The sequence below is a fragment of the Rhipicephalus microplus genome, chromosome 2 (assembly GCF_043290135.1).
Source record: "Rhipicephalus microplus isolate Deutch F79 chromosome 2, USDA_Rmic, whole genome shotgun sequence".
Lineage (NCBI taxonomy): Eukaryota > Metazoa > Arthropoda > Arachnida > Ixodida > Ixodidae > Rhipicephalus > Rhipicephalus microplus.
In genome coordinates this window covers 281,786,429-281,801,913 of record NC_134701.1, presented here as the reverse complement: position 1 = coordinate 281,801,913, position 15,485 = coordinate 281,786,429, and the positions used below count along the sequence as shown (strand labels likewise).

Below are 15,485 nucleotides of genomic sequence, written 5' to 3'. Positions count from 1 at the left end.
ACCGTGCTGTCTTTTCTTCCATATTTAAATGTTCCGCGATCTCTAGCTAGCTCAACGACACAACTATTGCATATGTACTAAATTTGGTCCATTGCGGTGAATTTTTAGGAAACATGAAACTTGAACTATATTTGCAGACTGACAGTTATAGAAAAAAAAAACTGCTTTACGTTTGCGTAGGAAGTCTTGTAAGTTTCCCAGAGGTAATCTTTTTTTAATTTTTTTACTTGTCTCGTACCTTTCATAATGAGGATACGTTTATTTGTGTTATTAAAGGGTGATGACTGCATGGTATGTATGTAAGAAGAATGATGTTCTGTGGTTGGAAACTTATATAAGGCCTCCTGTGCATGATGACATTAATTACAATAAGAAATAGTCGCAACATGGTAATTTCGCAATATTATCAATTAGCGGACGTGACATATAACAGCAGATAAACAGGAGCAAATGTTTAATTAACCGCGTATTAGCCGCGTATTTAATTACAATGGTTAATATACAAAGACAAAATTTATTAGCGATGTTGAGCGGAATACTCCAAAGGGTGTTATTGGGATTGTTAGTTCGTTTGTGTTGGTGTTCTGTTAGTGTGATTGCGTAAACGCTATTGTTTTGTGTTATTGCGTGGTTGAAAATGTTGTTGCTGTGCGTTGTGTTCTCAGCTATCGACTGCGTGTGGAGAGCCTGCTCCTTCAAGAGGAACTCCCCACTATCGTCGCCTCCCTCGAGACCTCCATGACCTGCCTCAGAAACGCTGCCAAAGGTTGCACACTCTTTCTATTAGCTCATTCGCGGCGTTTTCTTTTCAACATTAACGCAAAAATATACCACGATGGCTTAACTCCGTTATCAATCGGAACTAATGTCGAATCCGTATCCCCCTGCGAATTCTGTACTGCAACGAAGACTGCATCCGTGGGAGGGATCGATCTCTTCTGTCGGTCTCGGCGAGCCGGCTCGAAGTAAGAAAATGCCCCAAAAAACGATTGGTTAAGAAAAACTTGCGCGATGCACGGGACTAAAGTAAACATAAACGCACCACCGGCGAACATTTTTGGCCTTACCACGTCAGCGCCGGGGTCAGCGATCCATAATCATCTAAAGCGTACAGTGACCTGGCCATCACAAGTGACGCAGCAGCGGTTTTCGGACGCTTCATGTTGGAGGCATGGGTTATCGCCTGGCTGTTTCTGCTTCAGCTTCTGGTGCGCACGCAAGTCGAAGAATAGATTGCGATTTCAGAAACGTGAGCGTTCCCGTTCGTGCCAAGAGCAGCGCTTGGCAAACACAGGGGGAGTGTAGGAACGTTGAATGAAATGAGGAGAAAGTAATGATAATAACTGTTGAGGTTTTACGTTCAGGAACGCCGATATGATTATGAGGGATGCCGGTGGATTGCTCCGAAGATTTCCACCACGTCGTGTTCTTTAACGCGCACCTAAACACACGGGCGCCAAGCCTCTTGCGTCCATCGAAGTGCGGCCGCCGCAGTCGGCATTCGAGCCTCATAACCACCAGGCTACCGGGGCTGGCCAAATTTACCTGAAACAAAGAGAAAGTGGCCCGTATTATAGTAACATTCACGAGTGGGCGACTTGTAGATTTACAAAGCGAACGGGCCGTATTTCGCAGTTGCATGATAGTTGATATAAATTTTTCAAAACTCATTTTGCGTGAAACTATGTTGTCAAACTTTTAAAAAAGTAGGAGTAATTAAAATATTTTCTGGTATAAGTGCACAATTTTTTACTCAGACAAAGCCGAGTATAAGAGAGGAATACTGTGACCGCTTGCTGGTTACAGCTATTTCTTTTCAGTTTGTTAATTAGGTAATCAAATAATTTTACATTAACTGATGCCTGAAGATAAAAAAAATTGTGACAGCTCTGCTCTATGTGTAATAGTCCTCATTGTAAAAAAAATCATTAATGTATTGGGTTGACATTTTTTTAGGTTCGAGAGCGAAACACACACACTATGTAGTAGAGTCAATATTTGTCTGAAATGCCGTTGGCCTTCAAAGGAGTGTTGAAGCAATTTCATTCCTATTGCAATGCAATACTACCTTTGTTCATTACTAATAGAATAGAACTTGAAATAATGATGCTGAGTGCTACGGAGCAAAGCAGGCCATATTTATTGATAAATATAATGTAATGAGCCTGCCAAAGAGAATGTTTGGACTTGGTGCGAAGGTTATAAAGTATTGGACCATCGCGGAAACCGAGTTTTTTTATCTGCAACTTTTCGCACATTTGTCTTACATCTTGTCGAGGTATTTTCTGTTGGGCAAAAGCTTCGAAAAAGTAGAAGTAAGTATACATTGTGATATTTCGAAAAGCTCGTGCGAAATGCATCACATATTATTACGGGCGAATGTGCGCTTCCGTATGATCAGCATACATCATGACTTTTGTAGCCTAAGATATACGCAGTTCAAACGTTTAGAACAGAACCACAAGTGCAACCATTTTGTCTGCATTACATTTTATTCTTAATCACCTATGGTGTTGCGCTGGCGCTCTGTATATACTGCGAAATGTCGGTTTGCGTCATTCCCAGGATTTGAATAGATCTGTACGCGGCGCCATCTCTGAGCGGCGGCAATGGCGTCCTGTCATAACTGAACGAGAAGCAGGCGAGAAAAAAAAAAGTCATATCATGAATAAATCTGGTTCTCAAAAACGACTCCCCACTGGGACATTCCGGTAAAGTATAAGCTTCGCACAACTATGCATGTGGCTTCCCGCGAAAATTGGACAACATCCGTTTGAAGCACATGGGGCCCCATTGTAATTTAAATATACTCTGGAGGGCCCCGCCGTTTGAAGCATGATATTGTAATTTTACCAGAACGCTTCGGTGGGTTTATGCTGCCTATAACCAGGAGTCATTTTTGGAGACAAACTTGTTTCGCAAGATATATTTTTTTTCTCTATTTACCATTCAGTTACGGCAGGCCATCGTTGTCGCCGACGATAGGTGGCACAACAATAACGTCACCGAACCCTAGTCAAGTTAACTCTTGAAACATGACAGCTTTGTTTTTTTTTTGTTTGGCTGCGCAGAAATACAAGACTGCAAAGCCCTGCATGAAGTCCTCTACATGATTCTGGTGGCGGGAAACTTCCTCAATTCGGTACGTCTTACGTATATATGTCATACGTCTATGACAACTAACCATAGACGTCCGCACAAGGGGGAAGGGGGGTGCAATGTCTGCTCCCTACAATGATTAAGAGAGAGGATGGGCGCCCGATAAACGGCCCCCTCCCCCCTGATTAGGAATCCTGCGCCCTCCTATGCAACTAACTCTGCGTTTTCTTCAACTGTTCTCACCCTGAATTCTCCACTACCCTTGCTTCCTGTCTCTTTACTGTCCTTGAATATGCCCCTTCTCTTTCACGTGATCTGCCCGTCAACAGGGTTGTCGGTGGGCACAATTTTTTTCCCTGCACCTCGTTAGTGCACTATCTTTCATTTGAAACTGATAGGGTCAGTGGGCACATACGCAAAGCTAATCCCTCGCATTCGTACGAACGTTATATTTCTAAATTATATATTCATGAACATTATGACAGGGATAGACGAATTCGTGCCTAATCAACGATCACTTGCAAGGTATCATTATATATGTGGCCTACGGTATTGCAAGAGATACTTTTCCACATTCGCACTTAGTGTAACGAGCACTTTTGCGTTTACTAACTGCTTTGAGCCCCTAGGGCATTGAAAATGTAATTTCACTGTACCCTTCTATATTTCGCACGACTCAAACAACGTAATAGTTACGAAAATTATTCTAAATATCCTTACAACTAAATTGTTAAAAAAGTAGCCGTTGCTAACACACAGCGAAACTCCACTATTTACTTTATTGGTAAAGATAAAAAATGGGGGATCCTTAGGCTTCGCCTTTAAAAGTTGAACGATATTGCGATATCCTGTCAACAACTTTGTGCATACTTTTTAAAAGTGTGATGTTGCTTGCGAAGTTGGCATTGTAAATTACTACAGTGTGACAGATAAAGTTGAAAGTGGCTTGTGTCAGTGCCTGCATTCTGTGTAATGGGTAGCATGCTTTAAGCCATAAGCAATTACGTGCATGAAATGTTTTCGAACTTGATATGCACCCACTACACCGACTTAAACGCACATAGATGTGTGTGCACGTTGTAATGAAAGGCCGGCTTTATACCACGAAGTAGTTACGATAATCACATCTTCTGACACCCGATGGCAATGTGAACTTGTACCACGCAATATTACTGCGATGCAGGATGTTGTATTGATTGATTGATTGATTGATTGATTGATTGATTGATATGTGGGGCTTGTCCCAGAACCACTATTAGATTATGAGAGATGCCGTAGTGGAGGGCTCCGGAAATTTCGACCACCTGGTGTATGTTCTTCAACGTGCACCCAAATCTGAGCCCACGGGCCTATAACATTTCCGCCTCCATCGGAAATGCAGCCGCCGCAGCCGGGATTCGAACCCGTGACCTGCGGGTCAGCAGCCGAGTACCTTAGCCACTATTCCACCATGGCGGCGCCAGGATGTTGTATTGTGAAGCCCGTATACAGTACGCGCGTGTTTGTAAAGCGTGAACGTTATTTTTACTGCATTTCCAAGCAGAGGAAATTACTTTAACAATTCTTACAAGCAGGTGCATGGTTGTGTGGTAGAACACCTGTTAGCCTCGCAAAAGACCTGGGTTCGATCCTCACTCGGAACCAGAAAAATTTATTATTTACCTTATTTGCACCTTTCTCAATTTTTTTTAGTCACACACGAGGTGATTTTTCATTCACAAGCAACGACGCCTATACCGGAATTTCTGCGAAACGAGCTCTTTAACGCTGTCGCATTAACACAGCACACACACACAGTCAGTAACTGCCTGTCGCTCTTGTGTGGCACGCGACATCACTTTCACAGCCAATTGTCCAAGTCTATAGTTACATTAAAAAAACTTTTCAAAAATTGCCACCGATGCCGCCCGTCAAGCATTACTACTTAAGTACGCGGCCCACTAGATGACAAGCAAATAGGAGCACGACTTGCATACATGGCTGTCTTCGTTGTAGAGCTTTAAAACTGTTGAATTCCACTCTTTCAACATACTGCTAGATATAGCTCTCAAACGACAACCACCGAACGTGCCATTAGTGTCGTCATCGATGACGACACATTCGATAATTGGGAACGCGTTTCAGTTCCACAACGCCGCTGACGAGTCTCCAATGGGAGACTATGTTCTAAATGTCTCCAGTGGACACAGCGCTCGTGTTGTCCTCTTTGCTTTCCGTGCCTCGACTTTCGTCTGTTTCTTCTAGCACATTCGTGCTCGCGCTGCAGCCCTTATTACCATGAATTCAAACCAACTAGCCCAAATTGCCATTCTTCTCCAATGGGAGTTCGACAAAAAGAATCAATTCCGACACACGGCGCTTCTCGAGTTATCATTCGCACGCCAGGAAGCATTTCGAGCCGTGAGCGGGATGCGGAAGAGCCCGCGTGTGTTAATCTCTTCGGTCGCCGTTCTTTACACAGCTTCCTCATTTTTTCGCGCTGCTCGAATCAATATTTATGAGGCACTCAATCTTGGCCACGCGCCCTCCTTCGATATTCAGAGGTGGTGCGATTTTATCAATAGCGTCCACGAGGCATTGGTGCGAACTTGTAGGCGTTCAGCATAAGTGAAGCGTTCTCGCTCACGGGTGTTCATTCATAGAAATTCAACGAACTCACTTGTTCATTCCGCTCGAGCTTTGTGCCAGATGAGGAGCTCGACCTTCTGATTGTATCAGCGTAATTTTTCTTCTTTCGCCATGTCGACGAAAACGAGCCTGCCTTCAGTCGAATGTATGATAAAGCCGAGCTTAGATCTGCTAGTATCCACCGTAAAGTCTCATTTGCATTTCCGTAGTCGTTTGTTTTGCATCGTCAAGTCAGAAAATATGTGTATAGCATTGAAAAAGGGCCGAATATTCTTATCTCGTTGTGTGTTCTACGTTGTTGGCGTTACGTCAGAAACTGGCAAACTACAAGTGCAATAATGCACTAAGCGGCTTTCGTGAGGTGAAATTTCGTGTTCGCTTCGCAACGAATTTTCACAGAATACACAGAATCGGGCAGAGGTTCTCTGTTGACGGTATCATACTGTTTTTAGCCAACTTCATGTGTTTCACACCGGCACTGACGGGTGTGTGCGTTGGCATGCTGCGAGTGCAATAGATTTAGTTCGCTAAAAGTGTACTCGAGATATTGACATGTTCAAGTACTGATCGGGCTCCTTAATTAAAGCAATTTTTCGCTCCAAAGTGATCCCTGACTTGAACACTTTCGAAAATGACTCTTTCTCGGTCGCTGAAGAAGCATTTCAAGCCAGCAGTTAATCGCTTTATACAGATTAACCCCCTTCAAAATGATAATATTATAGGGCCTCTGCATATTCTAAATGGCATCGTATACGTTTTTATAAATACTCGCAAAGATTTGCAGACAGAACCTAATAATAATATCTGGGGTTTTATGTCCCAAAACCGCCATATGCTTATGAAGGACGCAGTAGTGGTGGAGGGTACCGCATAAATTTAAACCCTCTGGTTTTATTTACCGTGCAGTGGCATCGTACGCACACAATCCTCTACCACTCCGCCTTCATTGAAATTCAATCACCATGACTGCAATCAAACACATGACTTTTGCGTCAACAGCCGAGCACGTTAACCGGAAGCGCGAAGGACACAAACAAAATCTATACCAATGGCTATCAAACGGAAGTCTGCGGACAGCGTGTCTATGCGAAGCCATTTTTTGGAGGTTCCAGAATAACCATCTTCAATAAATAAAGAGAAGAATGAAGAGAGAAAGAAAAATTAAGAGAAGTAAGGAAGGCTGCCCAACTCAGCTCTTATTGGGGCTCGTTACCAATAACCCAATGTGCCATAATGTTTTTGTTATGCTTCACCACTTTACAGTTCTGAACTAAGGCGGGGCTAACTTACGTTCCCCTTTTCCACGAGATGGTTCTAAAGCTTTTGTTTCTGCGTTCTACCACATATTCACGCAAAGATGCTCTTTCCGGGCTTGCATACTTGAATAGCGAACATCGCTAGAAACAGGTGGAATGCAGCAGCAGAGCACGCAACTTATTGATAAGCTGTTGAGATTGAATTAGTGTGGCCTTTTAGTTTGACCATTCTGTCTTTGTCAGGGAAGAACTACAGGGCACCCATTTCACGCTACATGTTGCCATTAATTTATTACAGCCCCTACTCACTCCGAGGGGTTCCTCATCACTGCCAAAAATCCCCAAGGTGTCTACAAAGCATACATTGCTGTGAACCACTGCTCTAGAGGCTCATAACCCCAGTAACAGTACCAGCAGGCTGGTTATTTTTTCATCCACTTTTCTTTCTTCTTATTTACATTGCATTGGTTCTAGTAACTTCCCCTGTACATTCCTTGGCATTACTGTCTGTTATATCTCATTAATATTGTGTTAAAACACGGAAAAACGAGCCCTTAGGTATACACTTCTTTCCCTTGTATATATATATATATATATATATATATGTAAGAATAAAGGAGCACACTTACGAAAATTTGATAATTGTTTACTCTACGTTTCGGCCGTGGCACGGCCTGACGTTTCGGTCGTGCTACGTTTCGGCCGTGCCACGGCCGAAACGTAGAGTAAACAATTATCAAATAATTTCTTTTTTGAATCATATATATATATATATATATATATATATATATATATATATATATATATATACAAGGGAAAGAAGTGTATACCTAAGGGCTCGTTTTTCCGTGTTTTAACACAATATTAATGAGATATAACAGACAGTAATGCCAAGGAATGTACAGGGGAAGTTACTAGAACCAATGCAATGTAAATAAGAAGAAAGAAAAGTGGATGAAAAAATAACCAGCCTGCTAACGGCTGGTTATTTTTTCATCCACTTTTCTTTCTTCTTATTTACATTCCATTGGTTCTAGTAATTTCCCCTGTACGTTCCTTGGCATTACTGTCTGTTATATCTCATATATATATATATATATATATATATATATATATATATATATATATATATATATATATATATATATATATATATATATATATATATATATATATATATATATATATATATATATATATATATATATATATGCGTGTTCCCATAAATGAGGACAAAAAAATCCTCTTGTGCGGCGTAATCAAGAGCACACTCTCTGAATATTTTAGTTGAGTGGTTTCCGTGCGAAATTGGTGCACGGCTCGTGATAGGCACATCTTCTCCATCAGACTCCCACGGCATACATTATGCAGGACATTACAGCGCAACGTCTCCGAAAGCAGCTTCGTTGGGCACCGCAGTCTCATTCACCGCGGCCGGTACGTGGTTGCTATCGCGAGGTGAAAATTCGGTGCAGCATGGCGTCTTCCGGGCCTCCCTACTTGGAGATTGCACGTCGGCACGTACCTTGCAAGCTGTTAAAGCGATTTTGCCTCTTGTTACCAGTGTATACCGTCGTTTGTTGCGACATGTTTTTTTTTTCTCAGTTTATCCTCAGCGACAGAAAGAGAGGGGGGACACGCATTGCCATAAATGCAAGTTTGTCATACTGCTTTAGCAGTTATTGCCGAGACTCTTTGGTCATGCGCAAGTGGCTTAGTCAGACGTGTTCCACACATGCGGAATACCGAAGTAAAAGGAACACAGTTTCATCTTGAAGGAACTGACGTTTGAAGAAGTAAGTACAGCCCCGTCGCGGTGGTCTAGTGGGTATATAGGGTATTCGGATGCTGACCCGCAGGTCGCGGGATCGAATCCGGGCTGAGGCGGCTGCATTTTCGATGGATGCGAAAATGCTACATGTATGCCCGTGTGCTCAGATTTGGGTGCACGTTAAAGAACCCCGGGTGGTCGAAATCACCGGAGCCTTCCACTATGGCGTCTTTCGTAATGTGGTTTTGGGACGTTAAACCCTACATATCAATCAGTCAAGAAATAAGTACACCTCAATTTTTTTAACCCTTGAAAGCTTACATTGCTGCCGAGTGACATTCGCCATTCCTGCATAAACTTTTCTTTAATTCTTAGCTCACATTTTGCTATTGTAAGACACTATATATGTCCCGCTGATGCACGCACGCTGTCCATGATGTAAAAGCGCAGAAAAACACGGTGTTGTGGAAAGGCAAGACACGCAATATAGTAAGTGGCTTTTGTTTGGAGACGGCATAATCTTCAGGGTGGGCAAAATTCAGTGTGGCGCTTCTGTGACCAAAGCGGGAAAACAGGCCGGACCGTAGAGGGATACAGCTCGCTTATGTGATCGAAAATGACGTGTCAGAGAGAGAGAGATAAAGATGCAAGGAAAGGCAGGGAGGTTAACCAGACACACATCCGGTTTGCTACCCTGCACTGGGGAAGGGATAAAGGGGAGAAAAGAGGTTGCAGAGAGATGAGAAGGTACACACAATCACGAGCACACTCGGGGAGCACACACAGTCTACAGGCGGTCGCTCAGGTTTGTTGACTTTAGGTAAATTAGCAGTGCTTTAGTTGCTTTCTGCGCAACTGAGGCAGATGCCCAAGGTCCTAGTATCTTCTGCACACAAAATGGTCCGGGGTCAAGTTGATTCAAAACCATCCGGAGTTGGCATCGCTGTGTGTCGTAGCAAGCGCAGCTGCACAGGACGTGTTCGATGGTCTCTTCAGCTCCGCAGTAGTCGCATGTAGGAGTGTCTGCCATACCAATGCGGAAGGAGTACACCTTTGTAAATGCAACACCCAACCAAAGGCGGCATAACAGTGTCGCATCGGAGCGGGAAAGTTGTGATGGTAGTTTTAGCTTGAGCGAAGGATCCAGTTCATAAAATTGACACCTTTGGAAGCTGGTAGACGACCAGAACGTGCGTGTGAGATCTCGAGCCAGCAGGTAAAGTTGTCTTGCTGCATCATTCCTTGATAGAGGAATCGGGACTACACGGGTTCCTTCATGGGCTGAGCGGGCTGCATCATCGGCTAATTGATTTCCGGTAATACCGATATGTCCAGGCAGCCATTGATATATAATATCATGCCCTCGTGCTAGAGCTTCATGATGGCAATGTCTTATTTCTTGTACCAATTGGTCATGACTCCTCCTACGTATGGCAGACTGCAAACTCTGAAGCGCTGCCTTCGAATCACAGAATATGACCCATTTTCCTGGACGTTCTTGAACGAGATATTGTAAAGCAGCCCTTATAGCAGCAAGCTCTGATGCCGTAGATGTAGTCATATGCGACAACTTAAACTTGATTGTCATTGCTGCAGCCGGAATTACAGCGGCACCTGATGAGCTGCTGGACGAGACGGACCCATCAGTGTATATCTGCGTTCGGTCTAAGTACAACTCATGTAATAATAGCGGTGTTGCTTGCTTCAATGCTACCCTGGAGTGATTGCTTTTCTTTTTGATTCCCGGAATTTCTAGACGTACTTGCGGCTGGTCGAGGCACCACAAAGGACACGCCATTCTCGCAGCTGGCGTATATCCAGATGGATCTGTTTAGGTGCTTGGCTATGACGTCTGAAAACGTAGCACGTGGTCTTCTGGAGGGTAGAAGGGCCAAGTGGTGGTCGGGGACACGGCTAGCATGTCGAATGTGCGCTCTGAGGCAATCCACAACTCTATATGTCCTGACCGGATGGTCCCTGGCAAGCACGACCGTGGCATAAGTGGAAGCGCATCGGGGCAGTCCTAGGCAGATACGCAGTGCCTGACCCTGCAAACTCTCCAATGACTGAGTATTGGATTTGCAAGTGTTAGTCAGTACCGGCAAGCTGTAGCGCAATAGACCCAGAAATAGGGCCCTGTACAGCTGTAGCATGGAGGCCACAGAAGTTCCCCATGCTTTCCCGCACATGAATTTCATTATATGCACAATAGATAGCAGTCTCTTCTTCAAGTACGCACAATGCGGGCTCCACGAAAGACTTCTGTCGATTATTATGCCCAGGAAACGATGCGTCCGTGCATATTTGACACTCTGTCCATTGATGTAAACAGGGTATGGCGTCATTGGTTTGCGTGTAAACGCCATCAACGCGCACTTCACAGTTGATATAGTTAGGCCTTGTTTCTGAAGGTAGGCTGTTGTGAGGGTTGCTGCCCGCTGTATTCGTGCACGCACCTGAGGGCGAGTAACTGCAGCACTCCAGAGGCAAATATCATCGGCGTATATGGATAGGCACACCGACTTTGGCAGAACCTTCACCAGACCAATGAGGGCAACATTAAACAACGTGGGGCTTAAAACACCTCCCTGAGGTACTCCGCAGTAGGTGTAATGTTCAGCAGTTGTACCCTCATATGTTTGCACAAAGAAACACCTGCCAGTTATATAATCTTTTATCCAATGAAACATTCGTCCACCAATGCCCATTGCTGCGAGAGAAGTGAGGATGGCATCGTGAGCTACATTATCATATGCACCCTTCACGTCAAGAAAGAGTGCCACTGATATGCGCTTGCGACTTTTTTCTTGTTGTACAAATGTCGATAAGTCAAGCACACAGTCGATGGAGGAGCGGCCCCGACGAAAGCCTGCCATGCAAGAAGGGTATTTGGTGTATCGTTCCAAGTACCACTCGAGACGAAATAGAACCATTCTTTCCATCACTTTTCCGAGGCAGCTTGCGAGGGCAATAGGGCGATACGCTGTCAAGTCCAATGGTGATTTTCCCGATTTCAAAAGTGGTATTAATCGACTTATTTTCCATTCTCGGGGAACACTGCCGCTGAGCCAGGAGTTGTTGAAGCATGTTAAAAGTTCTTTTCTGGCTTTTTGTCCAAGGTGTCCCAACGCACTATAAGTAATACCATCAGGACCTGGTGATGACATGCGCTTAGAAGCGACTAAAGCACCTTCCAGTTCTTCCATGGTGAATGGAATGTCCATTTCTGGTAATCGCGTCTCAGGAACGATCACGGCGTCGATGCTCTCGTTCATAATATTCCCGGCAACTCTCGTGCAAAATTCTTCAGCCACCTCGAGTTCTGTTTTTCCATGATGGAGTGCCAAAGCTTTAAAAGGGTGCCGTTGTTGCGGAGAGGAGCGAAGACCACGAACTGTTCTCCAGATATATGACAGCGGTTTATGAGGGTCTAGAGATTCGCAGAATGTTTTCCAGCGTTCGCTCTCCAGCTTGTAAATGCGTCGTTGAATCTTTTTCTGGAGCCGCCTTGCTTCCCTCAGATCGTAAATTGATTTTGTGCGTCTGTATCGTCGTTCAGCACGCCTTCGTATAGCTCGTAATCTTTCCAGTTCGATGTCAAACTGTGTTATTTTAGACGAAAATGGTAATTTACATTTGGACGCTTGCATAGCTTCCGCTATGGTATTTTCCAGGCTGCAGGCGAGGCCTTCTTGGCAAGCGTCCTCAACACGCGATGTAAACATCGACCAGTCAGTGCCAATTACAACACCGGAAGAGAAATTTTTTATGATACCATCGATCGTCACGTAGGTGGGTATGTGATCACTCCCATGGGTCTCAATATCGCAAAACCATTTAACTTTGTGAGAGAAGCACCGTGACACCAATGTCAGGTCAAGGCAACTGCCATACGTGAGACCCCGCAGATACGTGGGGGTACCATCGTTCATGATGGAAAGGTCGTAATCGGAAGCGAATGTAACAATGTTCCGGCCTCTGGCATTCATCCTAGTGCTCCCCCAAAGCATGTGATGGGCGTTGAAGTCATTGGTGATGATCCAAGGCCCATCGGTCCTCATTAGGATGTCTTTTAATCTGTCGCAGTCAAATCGCGATGACGGAGATATATATCCACCAATAAGCGTGAACGAAACTGCATTCTTCTTTACACGAAGACACACGTACTGATTGTCGTCATTTGAACTTATTGGGTGCGAAAGATAAGTCAAGTCTGTGCGAATGTAAACAATTACTTTGCTTCGTTCTTCGCAAGCGGCTGAACAAAAAGCTTCATAACCGGACAATCTATAAGGCGTTGATACGTTTGGTTCACATATGACAAGTATAGGGAATTGATTGGCCCGGACAAATTGGCGAAAGTCCGAGATACGGGACTTCATGCCTCTGGCATTCCACTGAAAAATCGACGCACTTTTAACTTCAGTGCGGAAGATGAGATTTTGTTGAGCCATTGTGCTTATACGAAGTTAGCAAGAACTGGATTCAGTGCATCCAGTATTTGCAGTGCACTCTTAGCAGACGGAGATTGTATGCTGCTCAGTAGCGTGCGAATCGTGGCAATTAATGATTGCACGATTGCAGTCACTTGCCTGTCTTGGTTGGAAAGATCTCGAACCGGGATCGCGGACTGGCCGTCATGAAACTCCTTCGGTTCGCTTGATGCTGCTTCCCTTTGAAGTGCAGGCCACTCTGTCGCAGTTAGGGTATGCTGACTGGCTTTGTCCTTTACAGCCTTTCCCACGGCATGTGGTCTGGGAGGCAAAGGAGGTGGTACTGATGAGGGATCTGGCAAACGTGTCGAGGAGGTAGCGGGCGTCCTTGAAGACCGACGTCGACGTGAACGACGCCTTCTGACTTTAGCTGCGGCTTCTCGATGAGATGAGTGATCGCGCACCATCTCCTTCAAAATGGCAATTTCCTTTTGAATCCGCGCGCAGTCCTTCGATGTGGCTTCATGGGATCCATTGCAATTAGAGCATTTCTTGACAGTTGCGACGCACTTATCCGCTTCATGGGGCTCGGCGCAGCGGTGGCATACCACCGAATTCTCACAGACGCTGCTCACATGTCCAAGTTTTATGCATTTACGGCACTGGAGAGGCTTTGGAATGAAAGGCCGCACAGCATGTCTGAAGTACCCCACCTTCACATGAGAGGGGAGTGATGTGCTCTTAAACGCAATCTTCACACAGCGAGACTTGCCTAGCCGGGTGACATCAACAATTGGAGTATCAGTTGTTGACTTGACAAGAAATTGTAAGTCATTATTGGAAATAGCCACATCTATGTCGTAGATCACGCCGGTTACTACATCACATCCCAAGGGAACATGAGAGCGCACCTGGTTGCCGTCCAAGTCAGTTACACTGCGCAGAACGCCCAACGCACTTGCGTGCAAAACGTCCACAGCCAGTATATTCTTTCTGGCGTTCACTCTTATGTCCGTGATCTCATTTGGCACGAGCGTTTCCAGAGACCTCGACACAGACTGTCTGTTAAGGCGTTTCATGCTGACGGTAGGAAGTGCAGGCAGAAACAGGATGGTATGAGTGTTCGATTTTGGCGCTTCACTTACAGTTTGAATAGTTGAGGATGAGTATGTCCTCTTGTTCCTCCTCTTCGCTTTGCGGCTCAGCACAGGTTGGAAACCGTCATATGAAAATTCCTCACTGCTGAGATAGTAAGCATGAGTATCTTCACTGTCGCTGTCACTCGCTTGTCCCATCCGCTTCCTGGAGGCGGCCGCCGCTGACGCCGCTGGTGCCGGCAGGCGCCCGGGGTGGTCTACATCCATCCCCTCCAAGGGAGCAGCGAAAACTGATCAACAGACTTAAATTACAACTGAAATACGCCGGAGTTAGCAGAAGTAGCTCCTATTCAAAACACACTTCTTCGTCTTCATTCATGACGTGTCAGTTTGCAAACTTGTCTTAGGCTTCTAAAACTAAAAAAAGTAAAATTGTGGTTTGTGCAAATGGTTAGTTAAACAGTTCACCAAAGACCTTTTCTATACTTTCTCGCGTGCTTAGCTGCCAACTGTATGGTGCGTATAGCGTACAAGCTGCGTCGTTACACGTCTAATGCAGGGAGGCTACGCCGGTAACGCGGCTGGCTTCCAGGTGATGTCGCTACTCAAGGTCGCCGAACTGCGCTCCAACCGGCCAGGAGTGGGGCTGCTTCACTACGTGGCACAGGTGAGCGACCACGCTGCAAGAAGCCGACTTGCGGTTTTATCTGAACAGTTACAGTTGTCAGTTATCATAGCGATTCTGTACACTCGATGACCTTCCAAACATATCGAGGCATCGTAAATAAAAAAAGTTAATATAATGAAGGACATTTGTGTTCACACGCAGTCGTCTGGGACAACTATCAGCCTAATAAGAAGACATTTGCAGAAAGGAGGGGTTATTCTTACGAAAGAAAAATTGACAGGCACCCATTCCTAAGAATATGAAGCCACTTGCGGCTTCATCTTACTAACGGGTACATGCAAATTTTCTTTCCTTTCTTAACCTTTCCAATACCGTGCCAGAATTCCAAAGAACTCTTTTTTAGGTTATTTTCATTTCTAAAAATTTTATGAGCCAGTTACTACAAGGTACGTTAACTAAAAAGAAAGGCAATCGGACTTTAGAAGCAGGATGAGAAGTCTAGTAAGGTACTGAAAAAGAAAGCGCCGCAAGCGGTTTTGGTGACTGACTTTTGCATGGTGAAAGTTCACTTTT

At 44.7% G+C, this 15,485-nt stretch overlaps 1 protein-coding gene across 1 annotated transcript in view; it reads left to right on the top strand.

Moving 5' to 3' along the window:
* LOC119163263 (uncharacterized) overlaps nucleotides 1–15,485 on the top strand; it is a 46,896-nt gene that overhangs the window by 13,122 nt on the left and 18,289 nt on the right. Inside the window, exons 7-9 of the mRNA XM_075882145.1 lie at nucleotides 666–766; nucleotides 3,072–3,142; nucleotides 14,844–14,951. Coding sequence (XP_075738260.1) covers nucleotides 666–766; nucleotides 3,072–3,142; nucleotides 14,844–14,951 — 280 coding nt within the window. The remainder of the gene's footprint in view (nucleotides 1–665; nucleotides 767–3,071; nucleotides 3,143–14,843; nucleotides 14,952–15,485) is intronic.